Source organism: Nymphalis io, chromosome Z (genome assembly GCF_905147045.1).
Source record: "Nymphalis io chromosome Z, ilAglIoxx1.1, whole genome shotgun sequence".
Taxonomy (NCBI): Eukaryota; Metazoa; Arthropoda; class Insecta; order Lepidoptera; family Nymphalidae; genus Nymphalis; species Nymphalis io.
This window is the reverse complement of record NC_065918.1, coordinates 8,928,057-8,941,304: the sequence shown is the minus strand read 5'-3', so window position 1 is coordinate 8,941,304 and position 13,248 is coordinate 8,928,057. Positions and strand designations below refer to the sequence as shown.

Here is a 13,248-nt window from a genome sequence, read left to right as displayed (position 1 = left end):
CGATAGTTATTTAAAAAATTCTATCGCTTCCATAATTTAACAATAAAATTAATTTTAACACAACAATGGAATCAATTGAAAATAAATTGTTGGTAAGAAATTAATAATAAATCACAAAATATGAAATAACTACGACTTAAAATTTATAAATACTACTCAAAAGAAATTATAATTGTTCAATAATGTTCATTTAGCTTATGATTATTCCTAAACAGTAAATACACCGTGCGTTACAAAAACGGCGTTGCAGATTTTTTTAATTGCTTTTACCGTGTAGAATGATCTCATTCAAATTATAATATACCTTGTATGTATTAAAACATACAAGGTAGAATATATATTTATATATATTGAACACATTTATGTCATTTTGCCTCCTTAAAATTATCTATACAATGATAAAATTGAAATGTCTGTGATTTCAAAATAACTGTTTCTTTTTTAAATCAAGTCAAGTAAAGTTAATATGGATATTTGCAATTTACTAAAACCAAAACAAGCATTTTTAAAATGTTTATCTGCCCGTCTGTCTCTTTATTCATGCTAACCTTTGCAACGACTACAAATTACAAATTGACACAACTGAAGTATTATAAAAAATATTTTAACTATTTCTTTTAAAAGTTATAAAAACTTAATGCAATGCCTCTGAGATCCCCAAACAGCACACTCCATCAGGCTGTGGTGAGCTATGTCCAGTTGCGAACCACAATCGTGGCAGGAGGATGATACCTCCCGCCTCGACATCTCGTGCAATTCGCCTCGCTTACTGAAACAGCCATGTCCGGTAAGCACCTGCGTTAACTTGAACGTTAGTGAGCCTCTTCTTTTTGCTACCCAGCGACTCAAGGGGGGACGGATCGCTTTCACTGTCGCCAGGCTTGTTGATGGATACCTCCCATCTGCGAATCAAGGCTTGTGAACCTAGAAACCTGATTCGTCCCACCTCGGCTGACCCTGGACGGTCGTCACTCGCCCTGGCTTCCACCCGGAACCGGTATACTTCCGCGAGCCTCGGCCTGGAGTTCCCAGGGTGGATCGCTCACGAGAAGTGTCACCGCTGTTCACGACTCCGCACGTAACCTCATTTCGCTCGCACCGCTATGACTCTGCGATCTCCGTAGAAGAGCCTTAATACGAGCGGTAAGAGGGTCCACCCATAAGGGTGCACTATACAGTACTATGGAGCATACCACATCAGCATATAGGCATGGTGATTCTGGCACTCCTACATTGGGTAGGAGGTGGCTCAAGGAGGCAGCAGCATTGATGAACTTCGGGCCCAGTTGGACAAAGATCTGCCTGAAGCTCCATCTTCTGTCCAGGATCAGGCCCAGATACCTCATCTGGGCACCTGTACAAATCATACGCACCCCTCGAGGATAGATCCAACGTGGACCGTGGAATAAGAGGGTCTTGTTTTTAGCCATCTCTAAAAACAAGACCCTCAAGTTTAATATTACTATCCGGTCCACCATGAGTGACGTTGTAACTTCGGCCAGGCAGACCGCCTCCTGAAAATTCTGCCTTATACAGTCTCATTACGGTTACACGTAATGAGACTATTATCCGCGTAACATAACACCACCATCCAGGGAAGGACGGATTATTGCAGGAGCCAGTCGAAGCAGACGTTCCAGAGTATTGGGCCGATAACAGACCGCTGTGGAACACTGCAGTCTACCCGATGCCGGAGAAGTCACCCATCGCCCTCCAAGAGGACCCGTTGCCAGAGGTGTGCCACGTGGTATTGGAGTGAATCGCTTATAGTCTCGAAGAGAGGACAGATAAAGGCATTTGTTATGTCCAGCGATACCGTAAGGACCACGTCCCCTCGGGCCACCGCTTCCATGGTCCGAGTATTCAGGGCGTCCAGGGTATCTATGGTTGATCGACCCACCTTGAACCCGTAATTCCTCTGAGACCCAGCCCCACCTCTTCGAGGTGCTGCATAAGACGGGCAGCAAGAATCTTCTCGAAGTCTGCTTGTCTCATTTAGCAGCACAGTTGGCCTGTATGCAGAAGAAGAGTGCAACGAACGCCGCTACTTTGGCAGCAGGACTAACTTGCCCTCCTTCCAACTGCTCGCTGGAAAGACACTGGTCAAACAGTTCCCGAAGCCCACCTACGTCTTAAGTCTTTCAGCATGCCTATGCATACAAAATCCAGGGAAGGGGAGGGGGCAGCTGAACTCCTCTTTAATTTATTTTTTGGGCGAATATATTAAACTTGTATTATGTTATATTCTTTTTCAAAATTACAAAGCGGTTTGAAGTCACACGTTTCCCGCGTGTTCCAATAAAGAAAAGATAAATGATTATTTAATTTTCTAAAACGTAAACAGTAGACATTCACCACAGAGTAGTTTATCTTTGTATTTTACTCTTTTTTATATTCTGGCACATTTTCTCCTAGAGTCTATGCTTTCGTAATCTGTCAAGTGGTTATATTATTATTTCTTGTATAAAAATAAAACGATATACTTAATCGTTTACGACGTCTGTAGTTTTCGCCTCTTATCGGAAACCAATAATCTTTAGAAAATGTAAGTTTTATGCAATTTCGACTATCAATTCGCTTAACATTATACTATTGTTGTTGTTAGACTAACAATTCATTATAGCAATGTATAAGAAATAATATAATGATTGAACTTTAGAATGTTATGTCTGCGATATTTTTAGATTTTTTTAACCGCTTACTATAATTTCCTGAAGGCAGTGGTCCCCTCAATGTTTTTTTTATTTATTCGGTATGACCTTCACGTTTAAGAAAGGTCATAACAGTTTATATAATATATTTAGTTTCTCAGTCGAATGTGTGTTCCAGTTATTGATTGTCATTACTCGTTCATTGTCCTTGTTTACTTTGAGTGTGTTGTTCAAAACGCACTGTAATAGCTTGTTAACAGCCAAGATGCTAAGAATAATATTATTAGAAGGACTATTTTTAATTCAAAATAATATATGTACTAACTTATTTTTAAATATAATAAATATTATTAATTTAATATAAAAATATTAAGCTATAAAATGGTTTTGCTTTGAATCATGATTTTTAGATGGTTTTATTTGAAGTTAATATTGTTCCTCAACACTGATAAAAATTGACCTACACTACTACTGCAATTTATTTTAAAAGTTCGGGTAGATACTTATGTTTCTAAAAGACTTTAAATCTAGCATTTATTTTCCTACTCAAGAGTCAATGTAGAATTATTGCATTTAATTAGTTCAAATTGCATTGCGAGTCTACTGAACAAGTTTAGGACCAAGTTCAAGTCTGTGGATGGAAGCAAAAATGAGACAGGTATGCTATCCATCAGTAAGATAGGTTCATGTAGTTACAATATTTTAAATTGTTTTAGTATAAGACATAATGTTTGGAAATATTCTACATGTCATGTGATATTGGCAAATAATCTAGGCTGAATGTGTGTAAGTGTATAACCAAGAAATTAAGCTTACTTAGTAGAAAAAAACAGTTTGGGAGAAATAATCTACATTTGATCATTATTAGTAATGACTTGCAAGTTAATTGATTTGAATGGACACATAATAGCGGTCAAGTGTTATGTTATAATTCCATTGTTAAAACTGAGAAAAAACCTTATATTAATATCCATATCCAATAAATATTTTAACAGTGTGTTTATTAGTACTATATCACTGGTGGTAGAGCTTTGTGCAAGCTCGTCTGGGTAGGTACCACCCACTCATCAGATATTCTACCGCAAAACAGCAGTACTTGGTATTGTTGTGTTCCGGTTTGAAGGGTGAGTGAGCCAGTGTAATTACAGGGACAAGGGACATAACATCTTAGTTCCCAAGGTTGGTGGCGCATTGGTGATTTAAGCGATGGTTAACATTTCTTATAATGCCAATGTCTAAGGGTGTTGGTGACCACTTACCATTAGGTGGCCCATATGCTCGTCCGCCTTCCTATTCTATAAAAAATATATATATGTATATATATATATATATATATAAAGTGTGGGCTAACTCTATAGTGGCTACTTCTATAGGATATTTCTGATAGTGCACGAGAGCATGGCATAATATAGTAAGGAAAAGTGTAACAAAATTGTCTGAAAACACTCTAAAGATATAAAGTAAAATAAAATATAATATCGTGTTGACATGCTAATCTATTATGAAGCTATTAAAAATAAATGAATTTTATTTTTAAGGTAGCTTTTTGTTAATATTTTGAATATAAAATATAAATCTCTAAAATAATCTAAAATTCCATATTAAATATAGATTTCATATGTAAAAATATAAGTATAATAATTACTTATTACAATTCAGTAGGAGTATGGCTATCTCATATTTGGCCGAGGATTGGTCCCTACCCTACCCTACCCTTTTTATTTCTATGAATCCATAGGTATGTGTTTCTCGCATATTTGAAATCAGTTGAGATTCAGATTTCATATATCACGTGTCTCCATTTATATAATATATTAATTTTTGGTATTTTTGCAAGAAATTTGCATTACTTTTTAATGCAAATAGAATCATTATGACTTTAGACCAAAGCTTCATCAATAACAAAAAAGTTAACTTAATAATTACATTTGTGCCCATGCCATTTCCATGTCTAATACTACCATTTCATTTGAGCAAATATTATATTTATTAAATAAAATTTTCCTTATCATATTTTAACACTAATGTACATAAAAATTAACAAACAATTAGTACAATCTAAAGTTGACACAACAGATTACGAAAACATTCATTATAATTTTGTTTCGTTCCAGCAGTAATGACTATAAAAGTGAAAATAACAGATACGTTTACCCCTGACAATAGAAACTAAAATTCCATTAAGGAACATTAGTAAAGCATATATAAGTAGCAGTGGCGGAGCAAGACCTAAATTTGATGTGGGCAAGATACATTTTGCAAGGCCCTCTGCCTAAACTAAATAAAAACATATTTCGTCAATAATAATATCGATTCATGACGAGTAAAGTTTTTCGGTGCGGTCACGTTTTTAAATAAAGCATAAACCTCCGCTGCCCTCGGACCACGAGGCCGTAGCCGGTGGCCTACGTCACCCATGTGCCTCTGATAAGTAGTGCAATTATTAATAAATATGGAATATATACAATGTTACTTGTTTTCCATGGTGTGTAGAACTTTCGAATGATATCGTTCAGTATCACGTAGAATAAACTCACAACAAACTAGTTTACTTTCAAAACGCCCTTGTTTACCTCTCACCGTGGTGTGGATCCAATATAGAAACATAGAAGTTTATCTACCCTCCAAATTTTATAATTTAAATTGTCAGAAATGATATTAATTAGGTTGCGCAAAAGAATTATCTTATTTCTAAATGTTTTATTTATATATATATAATTTTATTGTATAATAATTACATAACATCAAAAACACTGCACTGACTGTATAAGTTGGTTGGTTCATTTTCAAAATTAATTTACTTAATAAATTATTACTGCTAACAATGTCTGCAACAACATTTTTTCTATTAATGAATGACTTACAAGTTGGACAGGGACAGGATATGTATAAATTACTTCATATCGTTATATACTAACTTATCACTGCGTGTGATAATTATAGTGTAAAATAGTATTGTTTTAATAATGATTTTGGTTTCAGAAAAAACGTCAAACATGAGTAAACTTTGCAGACAGGTCTCTATTGAGTCCCCTGGACCTACTCTTAAAGAGTGCGTGTTCAGTTTCGACGTGCCCGTGCCAGACGTGCCCATGTACGGCGCAAGGATTCGAGTAGTTTACGCAGGTGCTTGCTATCGAGCCAATCGGACTCGTTCTGCTTCAGTATGCAGTACGTCTTCGGTTTCATCAATTGGAAGTTTGACTGGAGAGATGGAAAGCTTTGGAATACATACACCTACACCAGCCCATGTTGGCCTGCGTGACGGAGCCCTTTTTCCAGGGTATGAAGTAGCCGGTATAGTGGATGCCATTGGGAAAGCTGCAGAATGCACTGAAGGTATAACAGTAGGCACAAGAATTGTTTTATATCCATATGAAGGTGTGCCACATGGATATGCTGATTATATTGTTGTGCCAGATTTTAAATGCTTAGTACCCGTACCAGATGAGTTACCACTTAGTATTGCGGCAATGTTGCCGACAGGCGCGTTGCTGGCAACGAACACAGTACAAACGGTACGCGAATGTTTGAACAAAATTTTGGATGGACCGAACAAAAAGGACAAAGCGACGGTGTTGATTGTGGGAACTGGTGGTCTAGCGCTTTGGGCATTGCGTATTGCTTCTCACTACTTTAAACAATTGCCATACCATAGCCGCATTCGCATATCAGTTGCAACTTTGAAAGACGAAGGGATTGTCTTAGCCAAAGAAGACGAAGAGTAAGTATCGGCTTGAATCGCATAAAGTAATGGGTTGTTTTATAAAAACATTCGTTCTATTTCAAGAATATATCGTTTATTTTGAAACCAATTGAAATTACGTGATCTTTAATTGACGGATGATTGTATTGACTTATATATATAAATGTCATTGGCTCAATGTTAAAACCATACCTTTAAACGGGATAACTTTAAAGATAAGTTAGAGAGACTTTAGAGTCGTTTATTTGGGGACTGCATAAAATATTTTACTTTAATTTTAAGGTGCCACAATACACTTAATGAGAAACAGAATGACCTCTGAGGCACGGAATTTATTTTTTAATTCGTGAACATAATCATTTTATCATGTTATAGAATAAAGGTAGTGCAGTGGTCTGAGGACCTGTACGAGAAACAGCTGATAGAGCGCACCGTAGACGCCTGCGGCGGGCTTGTCGACATTGTTCTTAACTTTGGGACGACCTCCCGCTCGCTGCATCGCTCGTTGCAGTGCCTTGCTCCGGTGAGACTTTTGGAAATATATTTTCTTGAAGAAGAGCTTATAGTAGCAGTAGAGTAGTTTTATAATAAATGCATATAACTCTATTGATTTAAGAGGCGCACGCAATTAAAACTCCCCAGTCGACATGATCTTTTCCGGCATCTTACATAATCATATTTCAGCCAGCTTAGACAAAAGCTAAATTAATCATTCCGTCCATTAGTGGAAACTGTAGGAAAATTCGTTGGGTAGTTTTTGAGTTTATAGCGTTTAGATAGACAGACGCGGCGGGACACTTTGTTTTTAATAAGTATGGATATAAATCATCAGTTCGTAACATATATCATACAAGCTTAAATATATAAAAAAAGCAACTTAGTTAATAAGCAACTTAGTTCTTTTCTTAGATTTGTTAAATAAATATTTTCTCTTTTTCATACATTCTAAAGATCTCAGATTAGTGATAAACGAACCTTAGATTTACATACTAGCCATGCTATCCTATTGGCTGAAAACAATAATTCATTCATGTATTTTACTTATAATACAACAGTTTTCCACTTAGCAACTTGCATCAACTTTAACTATATTTCGAACACTTCGATTAAAACTTACACGACATTCGAGACGCCATTTTTTCACGAATCCGTAATGATTATCATAGAATATCATGGAATATATTAGATCTCGACTAAAGAAGTCATGTTAATTTAAGGTCACAGTTATTTTTGTCTCCTTACTCCTATGGCTATGAATACACATATATATTTTTGTGTTTGTCGGTATTCGATATAATATAATATTATCTTAAGGGCGGGATGGCGCTCGTAACAGAAGAGGTTGGCGAAAAGTTACTGCCAAAGTTTGCAAAGAAAGCCGAAGATATGAATGTAAACATTGTGATTGTTCCCAATGGAAGTATTGAACAACTTCAGGAGCTGGTACAATTGGTTGCAAAAGGGGAGGTGCGTAAACAATTTTAATTAATTAAATACTTTAATAAAAAAAAATTTAAAGTAGTAGTAGTACTAAGTGGTACTGTTGGTAGGGCTTTGTGCAAGCTCGTCTGGGTAGGTACCACCCACTCATCAGATATTCTACCGCAAAACAGTAATACTTGATATTGTTGTGTTCCGGTTTGAAGGGTGAGCGAGCCAGTGTAATTACAGGCACAAGGGACATAAAATCTTAGTTCCCAAGGTTGGTGGCGCATTGGCTATAAGCGATGGTTGACATTTCTTACAATGCCAATGTCTAAGGGCGTTTGGTGACCACTTACCATCAGGTGGCCCATATGCTCGTCCATCTTCCTATTCTATAAAAAAAAAAGTAAAAATTGTTTTTCTAATATAAAAATAAGTTTAATTTCCACAAGCTTTTATTTGATTCATGTAATAAAACGAACTAAATTTTATTCGAAAATTTAGTACAACAGCTTGTATCTTATACATTTTGATAATGTGTGCAAAATTTCAACTTAACCATTTCCGGGGTACTGTTACAATTAAATTCGAAGGTTTGACCCGCAAGCTTGTCGTTTATTGTATGCTTATTACATTTAAATTATTATCTCTAAATACATTGCTTATTTGCACGATTTTTTAAATCGTTTTATTTACTGCTGTTTCTTATAATCTGATTACTAATTAATCTATCATAACGATTTATGATAAAATATCGATTAGTTTTTAAACATCATATAATTACCAAGACTCTAAAACAAATTCCAATATTGTAAAACAACATATTGGGTAATTATTTTCGTGAAAAAAAATAATTTCCATACTTATGTTAATTAATGTATAAGGATATACTTTGAGTGACGTAGAGTGATGTGATGTTTAATAATAGATTATGAATATGTTTGCTGTTTCATGTGTGCTTTGTTATGTCATTGAAAGATTTATCATACAGTTTTAGATAAAATATAATATTATTTTTATTATTCTCAGATCGAGCCGCCGCCGCACTCAGTTTACCCTGCAGAGGAAGCCCAAGAAGTTGTGAGAAAACTTTGCAATTCCGAAATAAAAGGTCGTGCCATACTCAAATTTCACAACGTTGATTGAATTATTTCAATTTGAAGCTCTTGACCAAAGTTTGTATTTAGGTTTATTTAAGATTATTTGAATTATTACGTCGGTGGATTGAAAACGCAAAGTATACGATGGTGTTTTAATCGTGTCTCAATCCAAAGATATAACTTTTTTTTTTTTTTAATTATTTTCACATGAATTAAATATTAATCAAGATTTTTATAATTTTTATCATAAATTTGTTAAATTGTTTTCACATATCAAAAAAGAATTTATTTAAATTTTACGTTTAGATTAAAAAGGCAATGTTAAAATGACATGTTTTTAAAAGTAAGACTAAATAACCAATGTCGGTTATTTACCAATACAAACATATTAAAGGAATATATATACCGATTGTTTGTAGTTCTTCTTGATCATGTATGTTTCGTCACTAAATGTGTGAGAAACTTAATTTTTACGCTTAGGGTATAGTTACAACTCAATTATCAATGTCACGAACTGTTTTTATGAATAAATATTAATTGTAGTTTAATAGTTGATAGATCTAAGGTACATAACGTTTGTAAATCACCTTTTCATGTCTTATAAAAACATGCAATGTAACATTATTACAACAAAAATGATTATAATATGTATGAGCTTATAATTTTTAGCATATTTTTTTTTTTATAAAATCTAAAATTCTGTTTGTTTCTTGCCGTCCATCAAGAGCGCATATAGGAAAACGAAAAGATTGATACAATTTAGTTATTAATATATGTTTTAGAATTAAATTGACCTTTAAATACCGCGTAACACGAAATTTGCTATTACATAATAAATTTTATCCATACTTTCAAATAACTTCTATAGTAATTGCAATTTCACTTTTATTCCTTAGCCTTCGTTTTATATTAAAATTTTAAACATATTGAAGAGTAATGTATGTTTGCTTTTATGTGAATAACATATACATAGCAAGATGTAAACCATCAGACAGAAATATTTCGTATTTTTATATATTTATACTTTATCAACTGATATTGCCTTCTTTAAGTTATACACATATAACTTAAAGAATAAATAATTATCTTTACTACAGTATTTTTGCTTAGTATTTCAGTACCACGAAAGAATTGTGTAGACTTTTAAGTAATACAATATTTTAAGCTGTATGTTAAATATAAATATCTCTGTGATGTCAAGCAAAAATCTCGCAAGTTTCAATAAATATATTTATTATATTTTTTAATAAAATTATTATATTTTTGATTCCATATATGGTAACAAATAAAAAAGTATTAATGAAATTAAATTTATAGTCACAAATTAATTGTGTTGTTAATTCAAACAAAATCATTCACGTTTTCTAGTCAGCAATGTGTTTATAATACGTACTATAATAGACGAAGTTTTTTTGGATTTTTTATTGTTTTAGAAGTACATATTCTTTTTAATTATACATAACTTTAGAAATAAGACTACAACATATTACTCCTAGTATTAAGAGTTTAAACTAACTGTGAGTTTTAAATATAATTTAAAATAAATTAACCTTCACACAAACCTTAATCAGTGTTTTATTCGCTTGTAATTGTTATTCTAAATTTAAACCGCAAACAATCTCGAATTGTTTTTCTTTTTAGAAAAAAATATTGTACAAATATTGTAATGTTTGTACAAAGACGTTTTTGTAGGTGGATCATATACTATTTAAAAAATCACACGTCGAATATAGAATCTTCTGCATGTGAAGTCGGTTAAAACAATTGTTCTAGCGCTTAATATGGATACTTTTAATTATTATTATTGTCGAGTTCCGGGCAGATGTGTCAGTAAGCCAGTGTAATAAAAGGTCTAGCAAGGAAAGTGTAATATCTTCGATTAAATAGATGGTGACGCATAGACATGGTATGGTTTATTTATTAATTACGTGTTGTGTTTATGGGCAGAGGTTACCTCATACTCCAACGTACATAGACTAAATGCACATGATAATGTGAAATGTATCTGAATATGTACCTATTATTTGGTGCATATTACGAGGTCTAACAGTTCGTGAAGTTCAACGAGTTAACATATTTGTTTTATAAAATGTTATATGCTAGGATCCTATGTGATGTTGCAGTTAAGCGACATCGTTTGCTAATTTTAATATTATAAGTCCTCTAATCCGACAAGCTTACAAACTACTTAAATCTTAAAGGGTTATAATAAAATGGACGTATATTTAAATGTAGGTTCATATTTTTATTAGGTTTCTTTACAATATTTACATATCAATTTTATTTTCTATGAAACCATTTATTTTTAAATTAAGTTTGGCATCGCTTTCTTAATTTTTACCGGAATATTTTCAATGCGTTTTAATTTTACTGTTTTAACAACTTTCTTAGTCTTTCTCTTATTGTAAATTACTTTTCGACTTTAGAATCCATTGTTGTGGTTAACCGTTCGTAAATCTTTGAATAGGTACAGAGATTTTAAATTCCCCAGATTTTTATCTACGGGAAGGGATTTAGTGATTTTTTCAAAATATTTCGTACCCCATATGTCAATCACTGAGCGTATCTCCTCGTTCGTCTCTGCATGTAACACTATCAGGACGGAAGATGTACCTATGCCACCTTTTTTGATAGTTGCACTTGCTCCACAAGATTTTATAGCTACATTATCAACGTGTATATATTTTATGATATAACCAGGAAAGTCATTTTCATAAACATATACCTGACCTTCGTTTATTGTAACTGGGCGATTTTCAACGACGGCTGAGTCCATATGCTTCAAATGATTCTGCCACTGACCCAATTCAAGAGGCATTTTTGTTTTTTCGCAAAAGAGTCTCGTTTCGGCATAGTTTAAGAGAAGTAGCAACGTAATTAGCTCCATCTACCTAATGCTCAAAAGTTGACTAAATAATATTCGATACCACCACCTGATGCCTATTGTTTTAGAACAATGAACATCTGATAAGGGTATGAAGGCAGATAGTTTTTGTGTTAAAAATAAATCATTATGTACCTATTTTTGCAAACGAGGTAAGTTTGTTTCAGTGCGATTATTGATTTACTAGAAAAATCTAATTAACAGCAGGTAACAATTTTTTTTTCATTTTCCTAAGAAAATAGTTATCCTAGTAAAAATGTTCGTGCTCTGTTTTTTATATAATTATGGTTTTATAATTATTTGTCATATCACATATCGATATGGTAGATAGTTGTATTCGATATAAGAACAAGTATATGTTAAAGAATACGGAATATGAATGGTGAATTTCAAAATTATAAGGAATAACTCAAAGTGTATTAGGGATTGAAAATATTGCATTTATGTTTGAAAAATGTAATTATTCATCGAAAAGGAAACTGTAAATTTTGAAAAAAAGTAATACTATTATTGCACCAGCTGTTAGTTTAGTAACACGATATCGTGCCAAAATATAGTCTCGCAATCAGTTAAGTATCAGGTAGTATACGGATTTATAATAACATCAATGTCATGGCCATAGTCCCTTAGGTGTCTTGTGTTCCACATAGGACATATGTGCACGGAACCAATACATTGAACTGCTTACGACGTTAAAAATTAAATAACGTCATGCTTTAAAGATACTTAGTGTATTTTGTCTTGTGTATCTAACTATCCTCCTATTTGCGTGTTGTTTGTTACAGATTTATCCGGTATTGCCGCAGCCGACATACTGAGAGTAGCCTTGAGGGTCCGTTCACACAGACCGGCTCGGAGAGCATCGGCCTGCTTTTTTCTTTTCACACAGACCGGGTCGTATACGCTTGGAATTGGCCGGAGCGGAGCCGCCAACTATTTCACATCGACCGGCTGGAAGAGATCTGAAAGCGGGTGCGAGCGAGAAAGAGCACGCAAGCGGAGCCGGTCGGCTCCTTTTATTACTTCACACGAAGCGCGTTCAGGCATTTTTAATGACAAAAAAGGTGCAAATGCAAAAATAAACTTTACTACAATCACTCAAAACACTGTTTCCAACGTGATAAAAATCTGCTCTCCTCTCCGAGCCGGTCTGTGTGAACGGACCCTTGAGGCGTACTGTATCTATGTATATATTTACTTTCTCAAAGATATCAGGACTATATAAGCAGAATACTTTTAAATGAATTGAGACATTTTAACACTTAGTACAAAGTGGTTTATTATTTTCAATTCTCAACACTCATCTCCACTCCAGTGTACAACACCTACATCGTCGGTCTTGTGGACTCTCTAGAATCTTAGGTACCTGGGTTATTTATTTTCTTTGTCGACTGGACTTTGACGATAATATCTCAGTATCAGCCCGGGTTAAAGTTGGCGGAGTTTGATTCCTTTGCCACGGAAAGCGTTTGTTGTTTGTTG

At 33.9% G+C, this 13,248-nt stretch overlaps 3 protein-coding genes across 4 annotated transcripts in view; 2 read left to right on the top strand and 1 right to left on the bottom strand.

Moving 5' to 3' along the window:
* The window catches only part of LOC126780716 (pyruvate dehydrogenase phosphatase regulatory subunit, mitochondrial), a 236,825-nt gene that overhangs the window by 165,675 nt on the left and 57,902 nt on the right, over positions 1-13,248 (top strand). Inside the window, exon 17 of one of the 2 annotated variants that reach the window (XM_050505370.1) lies at positions 3,203-3,213. The exons of the other annotated variant lie outside the window; for it this stretch is intronic. The gene's annotated coding sequence lies outside the window, so the exon portion shown is untranslated. Of the gene's footprint in view, positions 1-3,202; positions 3,214-13,248 lie in introns of those variants that run through there. 2 annotated transcript variants of the gene reach the window in all.
* Positions 2,418-10,438, top strand: LOC126780738 (uncharacterized). Its single transcript, XM_050505411.1, has 5 exons — positions 2,418-2,545; positions 5,634-6,375; positions 6,733-6,880; positions 7,672-7,824; positions 8,812-10,438. The coding sequence occupies exons 2-5, from the start codon at positions 5,648-5,650 to the stop codon at positions 8,926-8,928; spliced, it is 1,146 nt and encodes a 381-aa protein (XP_050361368.1). The 5' UTR covers positions 2,418-2,545; positions 5,634-5,647; the 3' UTR covers positions 8,929-10,438.
* Positions 11,122-11,804, bottom strand: LOC126780758 (uncharacterized). Its single transcript, XM_050505431.1, has one exon. It carries the CDS (start codon positions 11,767-11,769, stop codon positions 11,305-11,307), a length of 465 nt encoding a protein of 154 aa, XP_050361388.1. The 5' UTR covers positions 11,770-11,804; the 3' UTR covers positions 11,122-11,304.